This window comes from Equus caballus, chromosome X (assembly GCF_041296265.1).
Source record: "Equus caballus isolate H_3958 breed thoroughbred chromosome X, TB-T2T, whole genome shotgun sequence".
NCBI lineage: Eukaryota > Metazoa > Chordata > Mammalia > Perissodactyla > Equidae > Equus > Equus caballus.
The window spans coordinates 116,710,719-116,736,631 of NC_091715.1; the positions used below are offsets into that span (position 1 = coordinate 116,710,719).

General features: G+C 41.4%; 2 protein-coding genes across 12 annotated transcripts in view; one reads left to right on the top strand and one right to left on the bottom strand.

The window, feature by feature from the left end:
• ZBTB33 (zinc finger and BTB domain containing 33) overlaps positions 1–25,913 on the top strand; it is a 33,346-nt gene that overhangs the window by 2,128 nt on the left and 5,305 nt on the right. For 2 of the 6 annotated variants that reach the window (XM_070258328.1, XM_005614475.3), the window contains exons 2-3: positions 3,944–4,298; positions 6,672–11,670. In XM_070258328.1, coding sequence (XP_070114429.1) covers positions 6,674–8,692 — 2,019 coding nt within the window. In that variant the 5' untranslated portion in view covers positions 3,944–4,298; positions 6,672–6,673 and the 3' untranslated portion in view covers positions 8,693–11,670. Of the gene's footprint in view, positions 1–3,468; positions 4,299–6,671; positions 11,671–25,913 lie in introns of those variants that run through there. The other 4 variants (XR_011435029.1, XM_023633758.2, XM_005614474.3 and 1 more) reach the window with 3 other exon arrangements.
• Positions 11,933–25,913, bottom strand: part of TMEM255A (transmembrane protein 255A) — a 46,938-nt gene continuing 32,957 nt past the window's right edge. For all 6 annotated transcript variants that reach the window (XM_001501250.7, XM_003365866.5, XM_014729143.3 and 3 more), the window contains 2 exons: positions 20,920–21,063; positions 11,933–14,337 (listed from right to left, as the gene is read on the bottom strand). In XM_001501250.7, the coding sequence (XP_001501300.2) occupies positions 14,179–14,337; positions 20,920–21,063 (303 nt within the window). In that variant the 3' untranslated portion in view covers positions 11,933–14,178. The remainder of the gene's footprint in view (positions 14,338–20,919; positions 21,064–25,913) is intronic.

Sequence of the window (25,913 nt, forward strand, 5' to 3'; positions counted from 1 at the left end):
TGTCCATTCTTAATTCTTTGTTTTGACTCATTTCTTATTTGATTTGATTTCATATTGCAAAGTAATTTTCCGCAAAGGACTCATGGGTAGTATATTCCCTCAATTTTTTTCATGTTTGACATAAGCTACCTGTTGGATTTTTTTTTTGGTAGATTGTATTATTGTTAGCAATTATCTACTCCCTCTTTCCCAGACTCTGGAAGGGTTTAAGAAAAAAAAGAGAATCAACAGTATCAAACAAGTCACTTTAAATAATTGTTGGGATTAAACAGAAAAGGGGATAGTGATGAAAAAGCAAACATATATTTAGCACTTATTGGGATCCAGACACTCATTCATTCAACAGTAGTAACCATATCTATTTACCATTTACCAGGTCAAGGCAGGCTTTACAAATAAGTTAGTGCTTGAGTTGCATCTTTCTGGAAGATCAGTCACTTGCCAAACAACGGGAAAAGCAAAGCGTGGATACAAAAGGAATGGTTATTCCAGGCTCAGGGTTCCAGGCACAGACTTGGAGGCAGTAAACAGCATGCCACATTTTGGAAACTGTAAGCGGTTTGACACTACATGTAGTTAATTCATTTAATCTTCAAAACAACTCTATGGGAAGGTATTATTATCCCTATTTTATAGATGAAGAATCAGACTCAAGGTCATACAGCTATTAAGTGGCAGTACCAGAATCCCAACCCACCCCCATCTGTTCCTCAAGTCTTTGTTTTTTCCACTATACCTTACTGTGTTTCCTTCTTATACTTGTTTCTTCTTATACTTGTTTCTTCTTATACCTAACTGGTTTCTTCTTATACCTTACTAAACATGTGAAGCTAAGAATAACTCAGAGGAAGGGCTGTGGGAGTGAGTGAATATCATTTTTCTTTTTTTAAGATTGGCACCTGGGCTAACAACTGTTGCCAATCTTTCTTTTTTTGTTTTTTTTAAGGATTGACACCTGGGCTAACAACTGTTGTTGCCAATCTTTTTTTTTTTCTGCTTTATCTTCCCAACCCCCCCTGTACACAGTTGTATATCTTAGTTGCAGATCCTTCTAGTTGTGGGATGTGGGACGCCGCCTCAACGTGGCCTGATGAGCGGTGCCATGTCCGTGCCCAGGATCTGAACCTTGGGCCGCCGCAGCGGAGCGCGCGAACTTAACCACTCAGCCATGGAGCTGGCCCCTGAATATCATTTTTTATCTTTTATCATCATCAATTAATATATATTAAACACTCACAAGATTCTTGGCATTTTAACACAGGAGAGGACAGTTGCTGCCCCCATAGAATTCATAATCAAGTTCAAACAAGGCAAGCAAGCTCTGACAAGGTGGTTATAAAACCTGATTCCATTATCAGCCAATCAAAAACCTGTCTAGAATGTGAAACAATTGATACTCCAAATCCATTTGATATAGGTTCTTATCTTTAAAATCTGCTGGGTTGTTTGAAGTAGGATTAAGCCTGCAGATAAAAAGAAAGTGAAAGGTAAAATAACTTGTTGAGAAACAGCAAATTAATGAACCTTTCCCATGATCTTGTCCCAAAGGCAATTATTAAGGCCACTCAAGTTTCTTGAGCTGCTCTGTTCCTACCAAGAGAGCTCCTTTCCTGATCATTGGATCCCCTTTAATTATAGGTAGCTTTTAAATTTTAGTTTAGTTTTTGCTGGGTTAGGGGTTGAGCGACATGGACAAAAGGGCAGAGAAGGTTTCCTGCACATTGATTTATCAGGTTTTCATCAGACCTCAGTTGGGGTTCCATACTTTTTTTATTGAGGTCATATTGGTTTTTGACATTGTGTAAATTTCAGGTGTACATTATTATATTTCAGTTTCTGTATAGACTGCATCATGTTCACCACCAGTAGTCTAGTTTTTATCCATCACCATACACATGTGTGGAGCTCCACACTTTCAAAGCCCTTTCAGGACAGGGACAAAGGCAAGACAGTCCTGTTGGCAGCCTTGGTGCTGTTAATGCTGCTGCAAAGAAAATGTATTGAGTCTTCCAATTTACTGAGAAGTAACCAACAAATACTTGATATCAAGAGTGGCAGCTACTGCCACTGTGATCTGTATTTCAAAGATATGCCGTGTTTTAGTTTTAGTGAACTAAGCTACTGAAAGAGAAATAGATCCTAAACTTTCAAGATATACTTTATTTCCTAAGTTTTTTTTTTTTTTGGCTACTAAATTTTGGGGGAGGATGACTCAGAAAAATGGTCATTAATCTGCTAATTAGTTTTGTTAAGTGCTCAGTTCCCAGGAATATACTACCATCTGCTTTAGTTTCTTTTACAGCAGAGCACACCTATTTCCTGTGAAATGTCTTTATGTTAAACAATGAAATTTTCATACTTTTAAGTCCTAATCAAAAACCAATAATGCAGTAATTTCTACCAAGTTTTTTTCCCCACAATACAAAATCTTGGAGAAGAGTTAAGGAATTTCATGTGAATTTCTTATTTCTGTGTGAAAATACAACTGTATTATACCACTTTGATGTTTTACTATGTGGCTTCACTTTATTGAGGAGAATGTAGAATAGATTAGGGATGGATACCATCAATGTCTGATTTCATGTTGAAGAAAATGAGATATAGTTAGATCTGTTTTCATTCTGAAATATCCTGATGGACATTTTCAGCAAGACTTTTGTAAGAAGGAAGCACAGGGAAAGGTACTGAAATGTAACTAGGTACAAATTCAAGTTTTTGGAAACTGATGCAATATTATCCTATACATATTTTTAAAAGGAAAATGAAGGTAGAGAATGGCTTTAATTGTTGAAGAAAAAAGCTACTTTTTTGGTTCCTTAGTTGAACATTATCAGTAACCAGCCTAAAGGGGAATATTTTGCTCTCCAAACAAACACCCATTCTGTTGCTTCATTCATCATGCTACTCAGTCGGAAGTGTATTACAAAAGGATTTTAAAAATTACCACAATTCATTCATTTATTCATTCATTAAACAATTATTGAATACCTTCTATGTCAGACACTACAGCCCTCTGAGGAGGAAATGGTATGTAAGTAAAAATAATAAATTAACAATGCACGTGTTAATACTATTCATCTTTCAAGATATAGCTCAAATGGGGCTGGCCCCGTGGCCGAGTGGTTAAGTTCGCGCGCTCCGCTGCAGGCGGCCCAGTGTTTCGTTAGTTCGAATCCTGGGCGCGGACATGGCACTGCTCATCAGACCACGCTGAGGCAGCGTCCCACATGCCACAACTAGAAGAACCCACAACGAAGAATACACAACTATGTACCGGGGGGCTTTGGGGAGAAAAAGGAAAAAATAAAAAAATCTTTAAAAAAAAAAAAAGCTTTAAAAAAAAAAAAAAAGATATAGCTCAAATGGTCACATGCAGTTTGCTATTCCCTTTGTACCTTGTACAAATATTTTTGTCCGTGTCTGTGTACCTATATACTGAGCTTTTTGAAAAGGTGGAGACCTTGGCTTATTCATTTTTGTATTCCACAGAACCTCACATAAGATTTGGTACAGATCAAACAGGTGGTCAGTAACCGATAGTTGAAATGAAGGAATTAACATAGTATTGCATCATTTAGTATTCGATTAAGAAGATAGTACTTGTCTAAACAGATTTTTTTCTTAAAAGTAGTTACTCTAATGTAGTTGCTATCTTGCGTTCTAGAACTTGAATTATCATATATCATAATGAGTTGATGAATTTTATTTGATTATATTTATTCCGATTATATTTCAAGGTGGTTTATCATCTCACAAACAGGCTAAGAAAGCGGTTTCAAACTTGCAAAAGAAATGAAACCCGTATATTCTCTCAAAGTTTTTACGCCCTCGCTTACGCTGAATTTGGATGAAAGCGAATAGCTTCCCTCCCCTCCCAACCACTCGTGACTGCGTTACCCCATCTTTCCCTTTCCTTTTTCCCACCCTTTCGCCCTCCGGAAAGGGCCGAACACGCCTGGAGCTTCCCAGTCTTCCTCCGCCCCCTTGCGGAAGGAGCCGAAGGCAGAGTAGGGCGCCGAAGCGGGGCCGCCGGCGCTCGGGCTCTTCCGGAAAGAGCCGAACTGTGCTCGGAAGAGGAGGGCGCCTTTGACTTCAGCGCTTCGCCCCTGCGCTGTGCCCTCTGTCGGCGGCGCCGGGCAGCTGTAGCAGCGGTGGCGGCAGCCGCGTCGACGTCGACCAAGACTGGAGCGACGTTTAAAGAAGGAGCCGAATCGCCGTGGAGTCCGGCTTCTTGTTGTTGGAAGGCTCCCACCCTTCTGCGCGGCCCGACGAGGAGAAGCGGCGGCGCCGGGAAGCAGGTAAGGACCGGCCGAGCCGGGAGAGGCGAGGGAGCGCGCCGGCTGCCTCCGTGCCTGGGCCGCGCCTGCGTCTGCATTCTCCTCACTTGAACCAGGAAGCGGCGGAGTCGGAGGCTCGGCTCCTCCGGCCGTTTCTTTGTGTGGGCCCGGGAGCGAAGGAGGCGACGAGCCGGGAGGGCCGCGGCGCGATCCCCTTCGCGGTCAGGGGCCGAGGGGCTGTCGTGCCTTGGGTAGGCCCGGAGCGTGGGGAGCCCACCACAGAGACCCCCTTGGCTTTTTCCTCGCCCGTCTGCTTTCCTTTTTGTGGCTCTTTTTCGCCTCCTAGCCCCTACTTTGATTTAGAGCTTTTCTGCCAGGCCCATCCTCCCCTTCTGTCCCCTTCCCAGGCCATAACAATGCCGCCTGCTTGGCCTCATCCCCTCCCAACACCCCACCCTCCTGTTCGCCACCTTCTACTTTCCCTGGCTCGCCTTAGTACCCCCGCCCTCGCTCTGCTGTTTGTACTTCCATCTCTGTTTGCAAGAAGCTCCCTTTTCGCATGAATTGGGGTTAAAAACCTCGGTTTCAGCCGGCTGGGTGCAAATGGGGAAGAGGGGGTGGAGGGAGGAAGATGGGGTTCAGCTGCCGCAGGGAGCCGCGTGTTGGTTTGTTTCACTCTCTCACGGATGGCGTTTCTCTCTTTTCCACCTTCACCTGCCCTCGATCGAGGGTTTGTCTCACAGTGATGCGGAATGGCTTTTTCACATTCAGGTCGTAAATCTTGGGGTGGGTTCAGACCGATTTGTGCTGTTGCTGGGCCCACCTTAACGGGGAGGAGGAGGAAACCTAAACAAAATGAAACCAAGTCCTGGTGTCACCTGGACACGTACATTTAATGCATTCTCCCTTTGGAAAAACCCGTTTGCAAATGACAAAAATTGTGGGACCGTATTCAGTAAACCTATCTATTCACTTAAAAGTGACTTCTGTCGAAATCCCCATATTTCGGAAGCCCTGGTTGCTAGCTTCCTGTCCAAAGGTCATCCTTTCTGATGAGTACCTTTATGGTAACCTGGAATCCCTTGGTACTGTTAACGAGCAATGCCTTGTAACAGAAGATGTTTTAAATCCTTGGTTTCTAGACTTTTCGCCTACTTTTTGTTTTTAAGCTATCATTTTCAAAGATTTAGAAGATCTTTGAGATGCCCTCCCTTCCAAGTATATATAACTTAAGCACTGTGACACTGGTATTATTTTTGGTAACTTTAAAGAGAAAGAATATTAGCAATAAAAGTGTTTCTTTACCAAAAGTACTTGTCAGCTAATTGCTAGTCTATATATATATATATGTGTGGTGTTTTTTTTAACAACTCAGCGTCATTGATACTGGGAATATCTTCTGCAAAGTGCAAAGAAAATGTTTTGGGGGTGGTACACAATAGTGCTTTTTAATAACATCTCCCTCCTTTTCATTAGTAATGTCTTCACTGTTCCAATAAATTTGTTTTCATTTTCACTAACATATTTACTGTAAAAAGTTCTCATACCAATACACATAATTCTTTACCAGCAAAATGAAATATTTCGTGCAAATAAGCATTAAGAAATGGTAAACTTTCCTTTTCCTTTGTCATAATTTTTTTTACAATAGCAGCTGTTGACTTCATTTGGCAGTCTGTTTGACATTCTCCCTCTGGAGATTGTCAGGGTAGAGGGGAGGGGAGGGGAGGAGAAGATGAAGAAAGAGGAGAGAGTAAGAAAGGTGTTTCATAGTTTATCTAGATGAGCCACCCCAATTTAAATAAGAACAGAAAAATAGTGGAAAGTGTAGAGGTAATGCTGATTCAGTCATTGGCTACAGGGAGTAGCTTTTGAATATGTTCTTAAAGATAACTTAAAATTTAGGAAGAGTATGTATTTCAGACTCGGTATTGCACACACCAAGGTTTTCTGACGTTTAAATCATTCATTTACACTGAAATAACTCTTATGTGTTCATGATGAAGATTCTTCTTCAAAAAGTTTTAAGACGGTTAAAAATTAACTCTTAACTCTTCTTGAGGAAAAAAACCCCAAATTGGAACTAAGAAAATTAATTCTAATCTTTAAAAGTTGCTTAGTGGTGATGCATGTATCTGAGATTCAAAGGAAGAGATTAGTGTTTAAATCTGTAGATCAATTTAAACCTCTCTTTTCTCGGGGAAGTCATGAGATTTGACACATGGCCCAAAAACCAGCCTGTATGAACAATTGATATAAAAAGTTAGGCCAAACTTTGGTTAAAACTTGAATAAACTATTTAATGATGCTATAGCTTAAATTCTGAATTATAAAGTACTTTTGTTTTTCTTTCTTAATCTTCTCCCATCCCCTCGTCCTCCCTTTCTCTTATAGGCATGGAGAGTAGAAAACTGATTTCTGCTACAGACATTCAATACTCTGGCAGTCTGTTGAACTCCTTGAACGAGCAGCGTGGCCATGGACTCTTCTGTGATGTTACTGTTATTGTGGAAGACCGAAAATTCCGGGCCCACAGGAATATTCTTTCAGCTTCTAGTACTTACTTCCATCAGCTCTTCTTAGTTGCCGGGCAAGTTGTTGAACTGAGCTTTATAAGAGCAGAGATTTTTGCAGAAATTCTCAATTATATCTATAGTTCTAAAATTGTTCGTGTTCGATCAGATTTACTCGATGAGTTAATTAAATCAGGGCAGTTATTAGGAGTTAAGTTTATAGCAGAGCTTGGTGTCCCATTGTCACAGGTGAAAAGCATCTCAGGTACAGCTCAGGATGGTAATACAGATACCTTACCTCCTGGTTCTAGTGACAAGAACCTTGAAATACAAAAATCAAAAGATGAAGCCCAAGATAACGGGGCCACTATAATGCCTATTATAACAGAGTCTTTTTCCTTATCTGCTGAAGATTATGAGACAAAAAAGATTATTGTTACCGATTCAGATGATGATGATGATGACGTCATTTTCTGCTCTGAGATTCTGCCTGCAAAGGAGACTTTGCCGAGTACCAATGCAGTGGCACAGGTCCAGCCTAACCCAGGCGCCGTTGCTATTTCAGATGTTGCACCTTGTGTTAGCAATAACTCTCCCCCTTTAACAAATATCACACCTACTCAGAAACTTCCTACTTCTGCGAATCAGGCAACTCTGAGCCAAACACAAGGAAGTGAAAAGTTGCTGGTATCTTCAGCTCCGACACATCTGACTCCCAACATTATTTTGTTAAATCAGGCATCACATACTACACCACCAAATGTCAGTTCTTCACTTCCAAATCATATGTCTCCTTCAATCAACTTACTTGTGCAGAATCAGCCGACACCAAACAGTGCTGTTTTAACAGGAAACAAGGCCAATGAAGAGGAGGAGGAGGAAATTATAGACGATGATGATGACACTATTAGCTCCAGTCCAGATTCGGCGGTCAGTAATACATCTTTGGTCCCACAGGCTGATATCCCCCAAAATACCACTTTTGATGGATCATTGATACAGAAGATGCAGATTCCTACACTTCTGCAAGAGCCACTTTCCAATTCTTTAAAAATTTCAGATATAATTACTAGAAACACTAACGATCCAGGTTTAGGATCAAAACATCTAATGGAGGGTCAGAAGATCATTACTTTAGATACAGCTACTGAAATTGAAGGTTTGTCGACGGGTTGCAAGGTTTATGCAAATATTGGTGAAGATACTTATGACATAGTGATCCCTGTCAAAGATGACCCTGACGAAGGGGAGGCCAGACTTGAGAATGAGACACCAAAAACATCTAGCAGTGAGACGGCAAACAAACGTATGAAAGTAAAACATGATGATCACTATGAGTTAATAGTAGATGGAAGGGTCTATTATATCTGCATTGTATGCAAAAGGTCATATGTCTGTCTGACAAGCTTGCGGAGACATTTTAACATTCATTCTTGGGAGAAGAAGTATCCTTGCCGTTACTGTGAGAAGGTGTTTCCTCTTGCAGAATATCGCACAAAGCATGAAATTCATCACACAGGGGAGCGAAGGTATCAATGTTTGGCCTGTGGCAAATCTTTCATCAACTATCAGTTTATGTCTTCACATATAAAGTCAGTTCACAGTCAAGATCCTTCTGGAGACTCGAAGCTTTATCGTTTACATCCATGCAGGTCTTTACAGATCAGACAATATGCATACCTTTCTGATAGGTCAGGCACTATGCCTGTAATGAAGGATGATGGTATTGGGTATAAGGTTGATGCTGGGAAAGAACCTCCAGTAGGGACCACATCTACTCCTCAGAACAAGCCAATGACCTGGGAAGATATTTTTATTCAGCAGGAAAATGATTCAATTTTTAAACAGAATGTAACAGATGGCAGTACTGAGTTTGAATTTATAATACCAGAATCTTATTGAACTCCTTTGAAATGACAGAAAGTTTTGGTTTGGATTAAGGGGCAGGGCTTTCAGAAGACCTGTGAAACAAATTAAGGTGGAAACAAGTTAATTTGACCTGCCACGTCATCTGAAGGTAGTCTAGTTGGATCATTTGTTGATAATTTTTAGAAGCAAATTATCCTGAAAGTTTGGGTAGAGATTGAGAAGTTTTTCCTCCCGAGTAACTGTTTATATAGTTAGCTTGAGCTCCTTTAAAAGAGGCAAAACAAGAGCTTGGAGAGATAGTTTCCTGAATAGAATTTGAAGCAGTCTGAATGTTCTTTGAAAATAACTGGAGTTATTAGCATACCCTAGTATATCTTAACAACTTTCCCCTTCCATGTTAGCACTTTACTGCTGAATTCTCAGTTTTCTTAATATTGAGACTATAAATATGTGTTGTGTCCTGTACATGGCATAAAAAGTAAACAAAAACTTCTAAAGTTGTTCTGGAAAATTTCAGAATAAATTTCTGCTTGGTTGTGTATTCTGCTAGTCCAAATGGATAGCAACCTCCTGCCTCCCTCCCCCCATGAAAATGGCCATGCAGACAAATCTCTCATCTGAAGCATAAATTAGTTTTAGCTAATTAGAATTAAATCCTGCTTTTATTGCCATAGTCTGGAAAAGACTTTGGTGGCTGGACTACTGTATATATACCTTTGCAGTGTGGTCTCTGTGGGCAGAAATACTAATGGAAAACAAATCTCCATAATGCAGACAGGAGGAGGTGAAAAGTTCTGTTGGCTTTTGTTTTAAATTCCGTGCTCTTACGTGACGGAGACAGAGAGTGGAAGTGAATGGAGATTGCTTTTTTGCTCATTATGGTTAAAAATAGTCCCATGAAAATTTTCAAATTTTGATTCTGAAAACCACCAAATAGATATTTAATTATGTGTAAATTTTTATAAATGACAGATTCCATAAATGAGACTCCTACATATTTTGGGCGGGAAGCTACTGGCATTTATTTTTAAATGTTCATCTGACTTAGAATCTCTAATAGGAAGTTTTCATTTGAAGTAGTCAAATCAGTGATCTAGTATTTTCCTTTCAGCAAGACCTTTTAGGTTTTTACCCTTCTAAAATAAGTTCCATTCCATCTGCAAATTGCTGCAATTATAGCAATCAGAAACTATATATGGGATGTTATATAGGCTTGTGGATTCCCATTTATCTTGAGAACAATAAATACCACCTTTCTTCCTTTTAAAATGACATATTTAAACACTTAGAAAGTAAAGTCAAAACTTATTGAAGTGCTAGTACTAAAAGGAAGTGGGTCGGAACAAATATATAGCCTAGCATTTATAACAGGATTAACTTGTTGAACTTCTGTAAATGACTTTTTGCAAAGGAAAAAAATTAATAGATACTGAAAAAGGTTGTTGTGCATAGTTATTAGTCATTTGTAACCTTGCTTAAGTATTTCTTAATTCAACATAGATATTTTTTTTCTCCTTAACCATGTATTTTTTAAAATAGTCTATTTCTTGACTTTGAACTTAAAGCTTTAATCACAAATTCTCATGTATACATCATTCATCTGATGGCAAGCTGGATTTAAAGACAGTGGTTTCAGTGTTTAAGTGGGTAGCTGAGGGTATCAGGCATCAGTATTTGCCATAATGCAAGGAGAAAGAACAATAGCATAATCCTTTGCTTACCGGGGACTAGAATGATGTGCCTCTGTTTTCTGTTCTGTGAGTCTAGACCTTCAAACCATTCTGTAAACTAATCCTTGGAAAATTTTAAATTACCTTATAACTTAAGACTGCAATCTCTGGAATCACAATATCTGTTTCCTTTCTGTGTAGATATTGATAACATTATTCTTTGACTGTAGGGTGCACTCTGAAATATTTTCAGTGGAAATTTGTTTTTCATTAATGCTATTTCACCAGTTAGACATAAGTACTTCTACAAGTGGGAATGATACTGATGCCAGCAGAGCTTCCAGACCTTTCAGACTTAATTGCTAGGTAAATTAGTTTGTCATAATAAAACTTGGTAGTATCTATGAGGCCATTATGACAAACCAGGAATTCTATAATGGAAAACTATCCATTCGGAATATTTTAGGTATAATTATTTGCTGCTGCTGTGCTCTATGTAAATTCTGAGTGTGAAATTTGAACTCTCTGCCTACTGAAGGTATCTTCTGGAGTTTTTTTGGGATGAGGAAAACTGGAAAATTAAATTGTATTTTTGCCAGAAGACTCTTACTTGCATGTATGTCAGGGTCTTCAGTTTTTCTAGAATTTTCTGCATCCAAAGTTCGGAATTCATGTGGAATACTCCTTTGGGGCTAAAACCTTTCAGTTCCAGTATTGATTGGGTTGGAAATCTGTAGCAAGTCGCTGTTTAAAACTTATCATGGGGTTTTCCTATTTTATACTTAGCTTTCTGACTGTTGAACTTCCTTTTTTTCTTTCAAGTTGGCTTCAAATTTGTTCCTATGCTAAATTATCTCTAAATATTCTGGATAGGAACTGTTTGAAATAGCAGTTTGTTAAAAGAGATGACAGAAAATGAAAATGTTCAAACTAAGCAAAGATTGTAAAATGCCATAACAATCTTGCAAGATTCACTTTAAAATATATTTTAAACTTGCTCATTATCATTTTAGTGGTAATGAACCCCCACATACACTATGAGGAACTGATGCTGCATTATTTCCGTTGTACCAAAAAGATAAAGTGAATGGTAAAAACGATCAAGGTATTATGTGTTGTCAAGGCATGCATATTCTAAAGAATTAAACGCTAGTTCAGTAGTACTGGCTTCCTCACCTCTGTCACTCATATGAAACCTTGTTCATTTCCACCCAATACTGTAATGTTCATACTTGTACAATCTTCCCTATCATGACTTTAAGTTCTACTTTTTACATTAACCGTTACCTGATATTAGTTCATAGAGCTTCTTATGGCAAAAATAAAATGTTTTAATTCTGATTTTTGAGTGCATTTTTTATAAGATTATCTTTCAGAAATTATATAGACTTTTATATTCTGTTGGTTTTCAGTTTTTGTAGCAGGAGACCGGAGCTGTATTTCTGCTGACAGCATGACAAAATTTCCCTTTAGGTTTTATATGTTGGTTAATTGCATGCCCGTTGTATCTTGAACCATAATAGTCAAAAATGAGTCAGCTGCTGTCAGCTGCTTAGAGCGTTTGTGATACTTTTGTAGATTCCATGAAGACACATGTAATGGCTAAGGAGGAGGATAATTTTATTAATTTGAAACATCACAAAAGCAATCTGGGTTTCCAACATGGCAGTGATACAGATTTTAAGCAACATCCAGTTTATACAGGTTCTGGATTAGTATTTTAATGTTTCATGCCCAGTTGAATACTTTAAAGCAGAATTAGGAATAAAGCAGTAAATATTACAAAATGCAGTCAAGGTACGTATTGGAAATACAAATTCCTTCATTACAGCAAATGTTTTGCAAAAGAGTAAAGCAGCAAATATTTATTTTTCTAAGGTAACATGCACTTTATATAATTCAATGTAATAAAAGAAGCTGCTCAAATTAAGTGTTACAAAATCTATACTGTTTCAAGTTATTTTGTAAAGTAAGAAAAATACATAGAAATGAGTCATAGAATCTTAACACTTTAAGAAATGTGATAAATGTAGGATATACTGTGTAATGGTGCCTTTTAAAAAATTAAATATTCACTAAAGCAAAAGGTAAAGTGTAAACAGCAAAAAATTTCATTGAGTATTACAAGTTGATATTTGTATAGTAAGTCAATTGGTTATTAGCCCCTCTTTGAAATCCAATAGAATTTTAATATGCTCAGAACTGTAGAAAATAATAGTAATTTTATATAACGCAAAAGGATTATAGTTTTTCAGATTTGAAATCTGGATGAGACGTCATTTGTGATACTGAAAGGTAAACTGAATTTTGCAAACGTTTACTGTGAACAATGAGTGCACTTATTGTGCCTTGATAATTCTTGATGGCTGGGTGTCTACAAGGTAGATGGGAGCACCAGCATATGCCTGCTACCTCTAATCCATCAAGTCGGGAGGTAGCGAAATTGACTGGAAAATCTTCCAGTATGTGTTCTGTGTTTGCAGAACTGTCTAATTAGGTACCCTCCTGTAGCCCCTGTATTTTTACATTATGCAAGTGTAGGATTATCAGTCTTCCTTTAAATCAATCAGTTCTCAGGTTAATGTAAGATCGCAGCGAAAGTGTTTATTCTGAAGTGAAGGCATGGGTGCCAAAGTGTTAAATTCATCAGGTTGGTTGTTTAAAGCTATGTGTAATTAAAAGAACTGTACAAATGCCTACCACAGTGTGCCAGATGGGTTTTAAATCTATGATAACACTTAAGAATTTGTCAAGTTGGCTGCATTTGAGGTTTTGTCGACTTAAAGCGGCGTTGTAACTTTCCTAATCTTGAACGCTGTCATGATTGGTCTCAACAGAAAAGGGACCAATAAGAGCAGTGGCATTAAAATACACATGATTCTTTTGGGGTGGGGTGCAGGATACGTGCGGTTTGCTGGGGTTGAAGCACAATATTTGAAGATTAAATAGTCACAAAGATTACTAACAATTCATATTACGACCCAAGAACCTAATCTAGCATTTTTAAACTCTGAATTTTAACCGTAAGATTTCTGTCTCCTGTAGCAAATGTATTTTGTAATACTGCAACATGTAGTAGGACCAGTGTCTCCTAAGTTATCAGATGTATAACTGAGATCTACTTAAAACATCTCACATGTTGCTCCGTGTACTTCAGTGTTTCCAGAACGACCAATCCTGTTCCCCACTACTCGAGGGAATATTGCACTTTTCCCTTTGGGAGGCACCAATCACAAAAGCTGCGCTGGATGATCACAACAGCCATTTTTACAATACTCACAGAGAAGAAAGGAGTAAGAGAGATGGGCAGCTTTTTTCAACATCCAGACACAAGCAAACAAAATCTTAGCCAGAACTTTCTCTGTTGGAACCACCATGTAGCCCCATCATCTGGGAAATTTTCCTTAGGGACTGGCTTTAGTGGTAGGGAAAGACAGGGCCTAGAAGGCAGGTGCTTCAACCAAGATGCTAGAGTGGCAATCTGCCAAGGGCCTGAGGACAACACTCTATTTACACGAAATGAAACAGATGGAAAACCACGCTTCTGCTGAATACAGAGGTGGAGCCATAGGATTAACACAGGTCCAAACGTGACAAGCTTCTTGCTGGGATGACTCCCCAGCCTTGCTTAGAGTGTGTGCGCTGCCCTTCTTGGAAGTGCTGGGTTTGGCCTAGCCACCCCTGCTCTGCACTAATAACGAATAAGCATCCCTATCTTTCCCTAGCCTGGCAGGCTTTTGTAAAACTTTATGCATAAGAATCACACTTTAAATTTTGTACCCTACACACTTCCACTAAAGCAGAAATACAAAAGCCACAATGATCTCAATAGCCAGCAGGCGTTTCTCTTTAGGGGCTGTAAGGTGGTGGCTTTTCAAAAGGTGGATAGTAGGGTGGAGAATAGCGGGGTGGTGCGCTGGAGGACCACATGTAGCTGGGCGAAGGAGAGGCAGACTGGGGCTCATCAGAAAGTCCAGAGGGAGGAGAGGATGGAAAGACACTGGAATGCTGTGTAATAAAAATAAAACATCAGTTTAGGCAATCACGTTGCAATTCCCCCAAGTCAGTCTGTCATTTAAAAATGAATATGGACTAAGTAAGTTTCCATTTGGAACAACAAAGAGTTCCTAAACCTCACAAAGTTAACGAGGGGCATGAAACTGAGGTGGTCCCACTTTCTCCGAGTCACTTAGGCTGCAAGACTCATGCAAACATACCTTGAAATCCTCCTCCCTCTTCCTTTGAACCCAACATCCAGTCAGTTACAGAATCCTGTTGCTCCCACCTCCGTGTTGTCCCCTGAATCCATCACTCCCTTTTCCTCATTTATAACTCAAGCCTTCAATACCTCTCCCTTGAGCTATGGCAACAGCATCCCAGCCAGTCTTCAAAAAGATAGTTTGGGCCTTAAGAACATTTGAGGTTAAACCATTAATACCTGGGAAGTTTTTTGCTACAGGAATATATCACAGAGCTCATGTCATAGATAAACAAAAAACAAAACGAAAACTAAGGTCAGAGAGGTTAAATGGCTTTCTTGGATCTTCTAACAATTTCTGTTTCATCTTAACTTTGCCCCACCCCGCCACCAAATGCAGGGTAGGTTGGAGAGCAGAGAGGAACAAAGGCATGGAGATGAGAATACCAATGATAAGAATGAGGAGCGCTGTGTGAGGCTGCAGAGACACTGAGGATTCAAGTTTACTCTGTTGTCTAACTTTTGTAGTCTTTGGGAAGGGAACAGATTTGGACTGAAGAAATACCCAGTGAATCGGCATGTTAGGAGTCATTTGCCACTTCTCCCTCCAAGGCCCATGTATACCCTTGACCCTAGTGATTTTCCTGCTTAAGGCAAGTTGGTCTGTTTTGTTCACTGCTGTGTCCCCCCACCCCAAGCTCAGAACAGTGCTTAGCAAGTAGCACACGCTCAGTAAATGTTGAATGAGTGACAATGACTTCAGGAGTATACAAGATGAACTTGACATGTTTTGTAAAACTAAAACGTATTTTCAAAGAGTATGATCACACCTTGTGGGTATCATTGCCTTGCTCCAGTGGTGGAGCATGGCTGAGGCCTGAAGACTGGAGGGACCTATAGGGATGGCAAGAGGGAGCAGGCCAGTTTAGGCTCTCAGAAAGAGCAAACATAAGCCAACGAACAGGACTAGAAAAGTACAATTTTCTGTTGTGTCTTAGCTCTAGGAGGAACTGGTATATTTAAAAAAAGAATCCACTTACACCAAAATTTCTCAAGAGTTTAAGTGCTGTTTGGAGAGGTCATGCCTTTGCTTTGTTCTGTTGGCCTGAGTCCGAGTAGATCATGTCATTTTTCCAGGCCTGGAGCAACCTAGAATCAGCCTTGACATGAAGTTTCTGGAGCCTGAGACCAGTTGGCTGACTCTCCTTATCCCCAGTCCTGACCTCTGCACTCCTTAGAAAGGGATGGCCAGGTTTCTAGGTCTTGCTTCAGACCCTGAAATATCTGTCTCTTGCCACATAATGTTGGGACGGAGACAAGACTGCAGCTGCCATCACCCACCCTCCTCCCCGACCCCATCCATTGTTTCACCCTGAGTGAGGGAATGACGGGGTCATAGAAACTGCAGGGCCTTTAAAGGCAAAACAACTTGAGGTAGTGGACTCCAGACAAGGCAGATTCCTTCCTAAAGTCTCGATTTTTTTCTCCTCCCTCCAGGAAGATATGCTTTCTTAAGACATCAGTATTGTGATTTCCTAGTTTTCCACTCCACATGTCAGAACTCTCCTTCTCCTTCTCTCCCTTCCTTCTCTTCTGTTGCTTTCCTCAACTAAGAACACTCTCCTCTTCACCAGAGAGGAGAGCAAAAACCCAGCAGGGACAAGATCTTTATGCCCAGGGATGCGGCACTCTGCCCTTCTAAATCCCGCTTCAGGATGGTGAGAGTCGGGAGGCCAGTTTTAGGTGTTCCCAGCCACAGAAGGGAGGGGCATGTTTCCTACAGTGGAGCTAAAGGCAGTTCTGTCCTGAGAGGCATCAAAGGCTTCTGTGGGCAGCAGCTGCTGTGGGTGGCAGTTGTACACTTTGATAATAAAAGGGGTGCTACAACGGCCTTCGGTTTTCACTTCTCAGTTTTGTGTTTGGGCCGTATTGGGGGCAAGGGGGTGGGATGATTCTCTCTTCCCTTTGAGGATGCTGGGAGTCTTAAGGATAAAATCGAAGGGCTCCTGGCAGAGCTAGGGAGATAACTGGCTGCAATCCACACACCCTTAGAGTTTGGGGCGAAAAAAAGGGCCCACAGTACCAGTGCATAGTTTCCTAGCAACAGGCAGGCACCTTGGGAAAGATTTAGCTTTGTTGCAGCTGGGGAGCTGGCCTAGTGAGTTTTGGTTCCTGCCTAAGAGTCGACTTTACTAATGGGACAGGCAGCTCAGAAGAACAGAGCTTTGAATCCTTGCACACCACAAAGCATGAAAAGCATGAAAAGCATCTAAATAGCCTCCCGCTGGGCCTAGTCAGCTCGAGCTTCCTGAGCTGCTTCTTAGAGGCTGGGGTGGCCTACAGGCTGACAGTGCTACAAGTGGAGCGCCACCTTTTCAGGACCCACACAGCTCTCCTCTCCCACCTTAGCCTGCCCCCTCTCTGCCAGATGGCTGACCCACACTCTTCAAGACCAAGGTGCATTTCCATCATGGCGTGCTTCTCTCTTCAGGAGTACTGTGAGGCAGGAACTCCGAAAAGAGCCCTGGAACTGACCTGGAGATAAATGTTACCAGCAAAAGATGCTGTGTCCCAAGGGTAAAATCCAGGATCTCTTGGTTCTTTGCATCCCCCCTCTGCTTCTGCCCCAGAAAGCAAAGCTAGGGGAGATGGAGAGAACAGCTGAAGAGGAAGAAAAAGGAGGGGGGATAAGAAACAAGGGAAAGGAGGATAAGAAAGGAAAAACTTGTCAGGAGAAGGAAAATAAAGAGAAAAAATTGAGTGGCAGCAGCAAAGCTTTCCATGGCTCTCAGCAACCCATGCCTTACACTGCCTCCCCCAGGACTAAAGCAATCCTTTCATGAAATGGGCTCAATTTATAATGGGTCATTTTCCGTGGCTAAGATGAAACCTGGTGTATTCTCACATGATTTAATAAAGACCATAAACAGAGGCACTTGCGTTTTGCATAGGCTGAGACTTTTGTTTTAGGCTAAACTTGGCAATTCACCAAATGGACAGAAAAAGGACTAGTCCATGGTTAGAGTGATGTAGGGGGACTGGCACAGTAGACCAGACTGGGAAGTATGGCTGGAATCCTTAAGGGGTTTACATAGAGCTACACTGGGTTCAATTTCCCAGCAAAAGTAGAAATTGATGCTACAGGATTTGGACTACTTGGCTGAAGCTGAGGTATGAGTAGTGAGGGAGGACATGAGTGTGAGGAACAAGAGAAGTGAGCATTGGGGAGATTAGCAAGGAGGCAAAGGTAGTCTCAGCTTATATCCTTCCTGCCTTGGGGGATGGGGCGTTCATTAGAAGGAAGAGTCCAATGTTTGAAAGAGTCCTGTTTCTCCAAACTCAGCACTCACAACATCCTTAGGGCCAGCTGACCAGACCCAAGTCCTCGCTCGAGTCTGACCACAAGAAATGCTTCCCAAGCTCCCTAACTGGACAGCTACCCTATAGGGGCATGACTTTGAGCGGTTAAAACAAAACACTGTAAATCTCTTTCCTCTTCCTTCTATCAGCTTCAGGGTAAAAAGTAAACAGAAGTCTTCAAACACAAAGTCACAGAAATAGTCCTATTTGGAAATGAACAGAATGAGGAAGTCATTCAGGAGAAAGTCTAGAAAGGTCAGTTTTCCTGCTATAATTTGGGTCCTTTTACAATCTGAGAAGAGTATAAGGGAGTTCTGGCTTTTTTTTTTTTTTTTGGCACGTCTGTGCTTCTGATGATTTTACTGTCAGAGCTGGTGTACGTTTTGCTGACTGCTTTCTGTTTATCTGGGAACATAAGCAGATGTTCCCCCATCCTCTTGGCTTTCCTGGGTAAAGACTGGTATTTCCTCCTATGAGACTATAAGGGAATGGAAATTGGTAAACAAAAGAAAGCTCAACTCAAACACTAAAATGAAACACTGTTTAAGTTCTAGAGGAAAACAAATCACTTAAAAACATACCCCTCAAAACCCACACCATACAACTATAAAGTCTCCAAAAAGAAATGGAAAAGACAGCTTGCATCTAGGGAAAGAACCAGGAGATGCAGAAGAAGTGCCCCCGTAGCCCCTGGAGTGGGGAGCAATTTAGTAAGGTAATCAGCGAGAGCAAAGAGACCCTTTCTCAGTCATGATTCAGAAGCCCATAATTTAAACCAGTAGAAAGTATAAATATCCTAAAATTAACTGGGAAAAGAACCATGCTGCGCTCAGATTTACAGCTTCTCTCTCCAAAGACTTCCTCAAGCCAACCTCTGGAGTCAGACGGACCTGGATACAAATGCTTGTTCCTCCCCTTACCATCTCTGTGACTTTGGGGAAGTCACTTTCTCCATGACTCAGTCATCTCATCTTAAAAATGGCAATGACAAGAGTATTTCCCTCAAAGGACTAAATGAGATGACATATGTAAAGCATTTAGCATGATGCTTGGTCCACAGTAAGTGCTCAATGACTAGGAGCCGTTATTAAAAAGTAGAGGCTTCCACAAATCCCTGCAGCCCTGCTCGAAGCCCACCGTGCAGGTTTGGGCTTGGTGGCTAGATCTGGATCCCTTTGCTGCGTTAGCTACCTTGTTGCTGGGTTTCCATAGCACTCTGTGTGATAGTCGATTTACTTTTTTGTCCCCACTGCTGTGCCCCGACTACTCCTCCTCAAGTCCCCAGACTGCTCTCTTAATGCAGGGCCTATGTCTCATTCAATCTCTATATCCGCAGCTCCTAGCACACAGCCTGGCACATGGGAACGCAGAGTCAACATTGAACTGAAACCAACAGCCTGAGTCACCATTGGCACGGTCGGTCTTGTTTTCATCCCTGGGGTAGTGTTCGAATGAGGAATGATGCAAAGAGAGATGGCTGCATACCCTAAAGAGGGGCTTCCTAACTTAGATTTTGCAGCAACCATCACTACTTCAGGGATTTATTTTAAAGTGAAAATTCCTAAAATCAATATGATCAATAACATTTACTTCGATATAAAAAAATGGTGGCAGCCCTTGGGCTGGACCCATGTGTGGCCCCTCTATCCCAGGATGACTTTTCATTATAGGGGCCCCAAGAGAATGGTGACCCTCTTTGTGTGAGCTTCAACATCCTTGCAGTCTCTTAGAGGATTCCTTTTTTGCCTCTGTCACTACTGAAATTGTCTATGCCAGTTTCTAACATATTTGTGTTTTCTAGTCTGTATCACTGGTTTGGGTAACAAGTTCCATGGCTTGTCTACCTGTGAATACAGTAGGCTTTACACCAAGTTCTAACATCATTTTTTCCAAGCTTTAATGGACGCCTTGTTCTGGTACTGTATTTTATAACAGTGAACAAGTCCATGTTCACACTATATATGTTACTATTGCAATGTAGTGTCCTCAACTTCCCAAACAGTATCCAAACCAAACAAAACTGCACTTTATTCAACTACGTGGGACTTTTCAGTTTCAACTATTTTGTTAATCTGCAGCTGAAATTAGGTTGCCCAAGGGCTTTGTACTTCTAAACTGGCTAGTTAATTGGAAGCACCCCCAAACAGTCATGCTTTTATGTCCCCTTGGAGCATTCATGGGCTCTTAGTCAATAGAAGCAAATTCAGTATGAGCTTCCCTCCCTTAAAAGGTATTTCCTTTGGTCCCCAAATTTTGAATTAACCAGATTTTAGTGTAATCCCAGTCTTCCATGGTCAAGGCTTTACAATCACTGTAAATGCCTAAAAGACGATTTTGTTTATTTTCCTGAAGTGCCTAGTCCAGTGTCTGCACACAAAGAATTCCTTTTAATTAAGTGCCTTTTACGGTTTTCTTTTTCTGTGCTTAGTCTCAGCTCAAAAGGAAAAGGGGAAAGTGCAAATTTGGTAACAGTATTTCTGACCCATGTGCTAACAAGGGAAAAAATGGGAGGGGGGGGTGTTATAAAAAATGTTTTCTCTGTGTAGTCCTAGTTAGTAACTCTGGAGAAAAGGCAGGTGCTTCTTCCTCATTACAGATTTGATCCAAACCTTTGTGTGGCTCAGAATGCCCTTGTGCTAAGGAATAGGACTAGGTCTCTCCCTGTGGCAGAGGAATAGAAAAAGTCACTGTTAAACAGGACAGGGGTCCACATAATGTACTGGTGAGTACCATCTTCTCTTTGGTTTAGGTCAAGGCAATTTGGGACACCTTGATCCTATCTCCTTCTTTCCCCTTTTCATCCATCTCTCTGTTTCTTCTCTTGTGTCTTTCCCACCCTCCCCATCTCTCCAATCATTGCCTGCCTACATAGTCCTTAAGCTAGTCACTGGTACCCACAGGCTGCTAAAGGCCATCAGAGATAGAGAGCCCGGTTACCTCATACATATTAGTGTGGTTCCATAATTAGGGAGAGAATAAGAGCATGAGCCAGAGCAAGGGTAACGGAGAGTTCTTTTTCTCTCAAAACCTACCTGAAAGTCATAAGCAGAATATGGTGGCAGGTGAGGAGGGCTATGGTAGTAGGTATTGTAGGATGCCACTTGAGGACGAGCATAGTAAGAAACAGTTGGATGGGAATTTTCAACAGAACAGTTCAGTGCTGGGAGAGTTGGGTTCTGCAGAAAAACACAAGTAAGAAACAACATAAACGTTCACCCCTAGGAGAATGTTTAAATCAGCTGTGGTACATCCATACTATGGAATACCATGTCGCTATTGATAAACAATGATGTGGAATTATGTTTAGTGACAGAGAAAGTTGTCCAGGATAAATTGTTAAGTTAAAAACAAAAAGCAAGCCATCAGCAAAAGTATGAAGACAATAAAAAGATGGGTGGTTGCCAGGCGTTGGGGTTGTGGGCAGGGATGAACAGGCAGAGCACAGAGGATTTTTAGGGCAGTGAAACTACTCTGCGTGATACCATAATGATGGGTACGTGTCATTATACACTTGTCCAAACCCATAGAATGTACAACGCCAAGACTGAACCCTAAGGTAAACTATGGACTTTGGGTGATTATGATGTGTCAATGTAGGGTCATCCTTGGTAACAAATGTACCACTCTGGCGGGGAATGTTGATAATGAGGGAGGCCGTGCCTGTGTGGGGGAAGGGGGTGTATGGGAAATCTCTGTATCTTCCTCTCAATTTTGTCGTGAACCTAAAAATGCTCTAAAAAAAATAAAGTCTTTAAGAAAAAGAAGCCACCATGTTATACTAATATAGCATGATTCCAATTTATATAAAAATAAAGGCCTAGATAATTATATATGTATGTATGTTTGTAAATGAAAAGAAGTTAATCTGGAAAGATTCCCAACAAACTGTTAACTCTGGTTATCTCCGGGAAAGGGAGTAGTATTAGGAGGTAAATGGGGATGCCTCTCTTTCTATTACATAGCCGAAGATTTTATAATGTATATTACTTGTGTCATTTTCCCCCAACTTATTTCAAAAAATTCAAACCTATACAAAAGTTGAAGTCATTTATTTAGATAATTTTTAAAAACAAAAAAGAAAAAGAACAAAATAAGATACAAAATGTCAAATAGACAAGGCCGAACAGGCTACTGCTCTTGCTGTGGCAGAAATGTGATGAATCACAAAGAGTTTGTAAAAGACGTGAGGATTCTTGCAGATTCCAACATTGCTAAGGAACTCTCATGCAAAGATGAAGGGTACTTATTCTCCTCAGCCCTGTAGGCTGGAGGCAAAACCCTAGTAGTGCACAGAAACCATGAAAGACTAAGCAGTGTACATTGATTTTTTTTTTTGGCAAACAAAACAATGGAGAAAGAATTTAATATAATTTTTGCAACTTGGTGGTATGTGTAGCCCATCAAGGGTTAAAGCTAATCTCACCCAGGATGGAAGTCCTGCTCTCAACAGGGCCAAAGCACTACTCAAGGAAGTCACCATTGCTCATTAGTTCCCAAGCAGGACTGTGCTTTGTACCTTATGAGCACCACATGGATCAAGGTGTGGGCTAAATGTTTTTGCCATTTTCCATGTCATTGATGCTTCCTCCATTCGTGTGGATGATTGAGAGCTGTCTGCAAGATCAATGTGTCTTGTTTCTGGTACATAGCTACTCCGCATTAACAGAGAGCAGAAGCTTCCTCTCAAGGGATGACAATGTGTGGGCAGGCTTTGGCAGTGGCACAGGCAACTATGTTGAGGTGTTGGCAGGGGAAACTCCCTTCCAGCAAGTTTCAACACAGTTCTGTTGCTCTCTTCCTGGGAGTGGGTTACTGTTTACATCTCTAGGAGGTTTGAAGAGCTACAAACCTCAGTCATTACGATGCAGCTCACAGACAACCAGAGAAATGTTTGTCAACCTCTCTACTGTGTGGGAGAGGGCTGAGATCTTGACCATTCCAAGGGCTGGCTCGCTTTACAGAGGAAGAATGCTCAGAAGTGCGCTTACCTCTCTACCAGAATTCTAAGAAGAAATTTCATCCCTGAGGAAGGCCTAGAAATCATGCTCCCTTGGCCTTCTGTCAATTAAAAACACACCCTCCAGCTCTTGCAAAATGAAACCAGTTCTTCTATGCGAATAAACTAAGCCTAACCATAGAGAAATAATCACACAATGTAAATTATATCTACAAAAGTTTTTGTGTGTTCAGCGAGGCCAGGGGTCCTGACCTTCGAAAGGAAGTTGACTATTATAGAGAAAGAAACACAAGAAGAAGATTGAATAAGCACAGGAAAGCCACAGAAGAGAAGAGAGTCAAGGGCTGAGGATGTAGAGAGAATGGACAGGGCAGTCCCTCTCTATCCAGGGAGCAAAAGGGAGATGAAGTGAGGAGTTGGGCGGGGAAGGAGCAAAAGAGATGCCCCCAAATAATGGTCTGGTTATGTTTTAAATCAATAATTCTGATTTTACAATAAATTTGGGCTCTGTCTCTATTTGTGTGTGCATATAGGAGTATGTGTGTATTTCTGTTAAAATTCAGGGGCTTAAGTTATGAGAACCCCCATTATTGATCAGGAGCATTCTGAGTTCCACTGAAACAAAAGGTTACTAGGTAGCACAGGAAATGGTAAAAGCAATCTTGCCTGGACAAAACTGAGTCTATTCTGAGACAGTGATTGTGGACTTTGGAAAGAATGCCACTTTTATTCCTCCCCACTTTACTTCAAACCAGAGAAACCAATTAGGAGAAAATTGGCAAGATATAATCACTTTTTAAAGATTCATCTCAAATCTTTATATCTTTGGTCAACGAACACTTCTTAAAGGTCCTTTTCATCAAGCACCTCTAGTCAGGGAATGAAGACGTCCTTTTTCCTTTCAGGATCCCACAACTCTGGAAATGGTGACTTTTAGCTGACCCTATTGAAGGCTGCCAGCTCACAGTCCTTGGCTCCTGTCCTCACTCCCTAGGAATGGCTTTCATCAGCCAGCACCCCTGGGCCTCCCTGCAGACCCCAGGGCATTCTACTCAGGGAGGAGGCACACCACCAGTCACTAGCCACATCTGGACCTAGGCCAAAGACTGGCTCAGCTGGTTGATGTTCTAGGATTTTCTACACCATGTAGAAATTTTAATAAAGTGACCTAAGTAATGGCTCCTCCTTGGTGCCCCCATCTTATACTCTCACTGGTGTTCTCTCACCTCATGAATCAAATATCTTGCCCCTTGATCTTTGCTTTCATCTTTCATTTTCCTCACTGGTCCTGCATTGAGCTCCTAGGCTTGGCATTTGATGATGCTCAGTACTTCCCTTGCTCTCCTTCTTTACTTTTAAAGAAGCTCCCAACAGAAACATCTCACTTTTAATTTTTTTTAATTAAGCAACTAAACAAAGGAGGTAATGTCTGTTGAAACACTTGTACAACCAGAAAGGGCAATCCAAATGGTAGTTAGGGGAAGCTGGAATGGAGTCAAAAGAGCAAAGGCTCTGGCATCTGACAAACCTGGGCTCCAGTCCCAGCTCTGCTATTTAGCTCTGGGCAAGTGACTTGACCTCTGCTGGCCTGTTTCCTCATCTGTTAAGTGGGGGCAGTAATACTTACCTCACAAGGTAGTAGTACTGGTGAGGAGTGAAAAGCCCTTTATAGAGAGTAAAAGGCCATTACTGTCACCTCTCACAACAGATCATCAACAGACCCCATTTTCCCATAGAGATCAAAGGTCACAGTGGAATTAAGAGTCCAGAAATAAACTTACACATCAATGGTCAACTGATTCTTGACAAAGGTCCTTGCAGGAACCCCACGGAGCCTACCAAGTAGCCACTACCCACTCCATGTGTGCATCAGGGTAGCTCTGCCACCCAAATCTGAAAGCTCTAGAACAATTCAGAGAACTCTTAACACCTGTCCTGATGTCCCGTCTCCTCAACTGGCCAACCTGGGAGCTTCTCTTCCAGCCAGAGCGGGTCAGATGCTACACATTGCCTCTGCTTTCACCTGCCCCCTGGGGAACATCTCCAAGAACAAAGGGCATTCTTTTCTACAAAGAAGCCCCAACCCAGAAACAGTTTTTCCAAAGCTCTCTCACCCCAAAGCTCCCTCAGGCCCAAACTTACAGGAAATCCTTCTCCCTCTGAAGGCCCCACCTATGTTGATGCTTCCGTCACTCCTCAGTGCTTGGGCTTTCCAGAGTGAGAGGAGGGGCAAGAGAATGAGAAATCCGTGTATGAGAGAAGGAGAGAAAAAGAGACAGACAGACAGACTGGGTGTGAGCAGGGAAGGATTTCTCTGGGCTTGGGTTCACCAGCAGGAACACTCAATACTTCCAGTCAGCCAGGTTCTGCTGGGGACTTGCTGCCCGAAACTGCAGTTTTTTTCCCCCTGTCCTGCCCCACCTTTCACTTTCCATCACTAACCCTTTTGACAGTCCAGGGTCAAATTACAAACTGCCTTTCAGGTTTCTGTTCCTCAGGGACCTCAAAATGGGACAGAAACAGCCAAGGGCCTAGGGGATATCTGCCTCATTTCTAGGGTCAAAGGAAAACCCCTTTTAGGCACAAAATAATTCCCTAAACACATGTGGGACATTCCTTTAAAGCAGTGGTACTCACCCCTGGCTGCAGATCAGAATCACCGGGGCTTCAACTTAGACCAATTACGTCAGACTTTCTGGAGGAGGGGCCCAGGTTTTCTTAAGCACCTCAGGTGACTCTATTCTATTAGGAAGCCAGGTTGACAACGGGAGCTCTAAAGCTATTATCTCCATAATTTGAGTTCAAGGTTTATTAAATAAGCAAATAAATACTTAGAAATGCTTTAAAAGCAAAAGAAAAAAGGAGCCCACTATTATGGAGCACCTACTGGGTGCTGAGTCCTGGTGTGCCTTCACAAACACACATGAATACGGAAGAGTTGAAAGGGAGGATAGGGAACGCGGGGAGGCTGATACTGAGGTGGAGGTTGAGGCCAAGACCTGGCAAGCTTAGCCTAGAAGTGGCCCTTCAAATGCAGAAAAAAAAGAGTCCAGATGCTCTTTCTGGAGA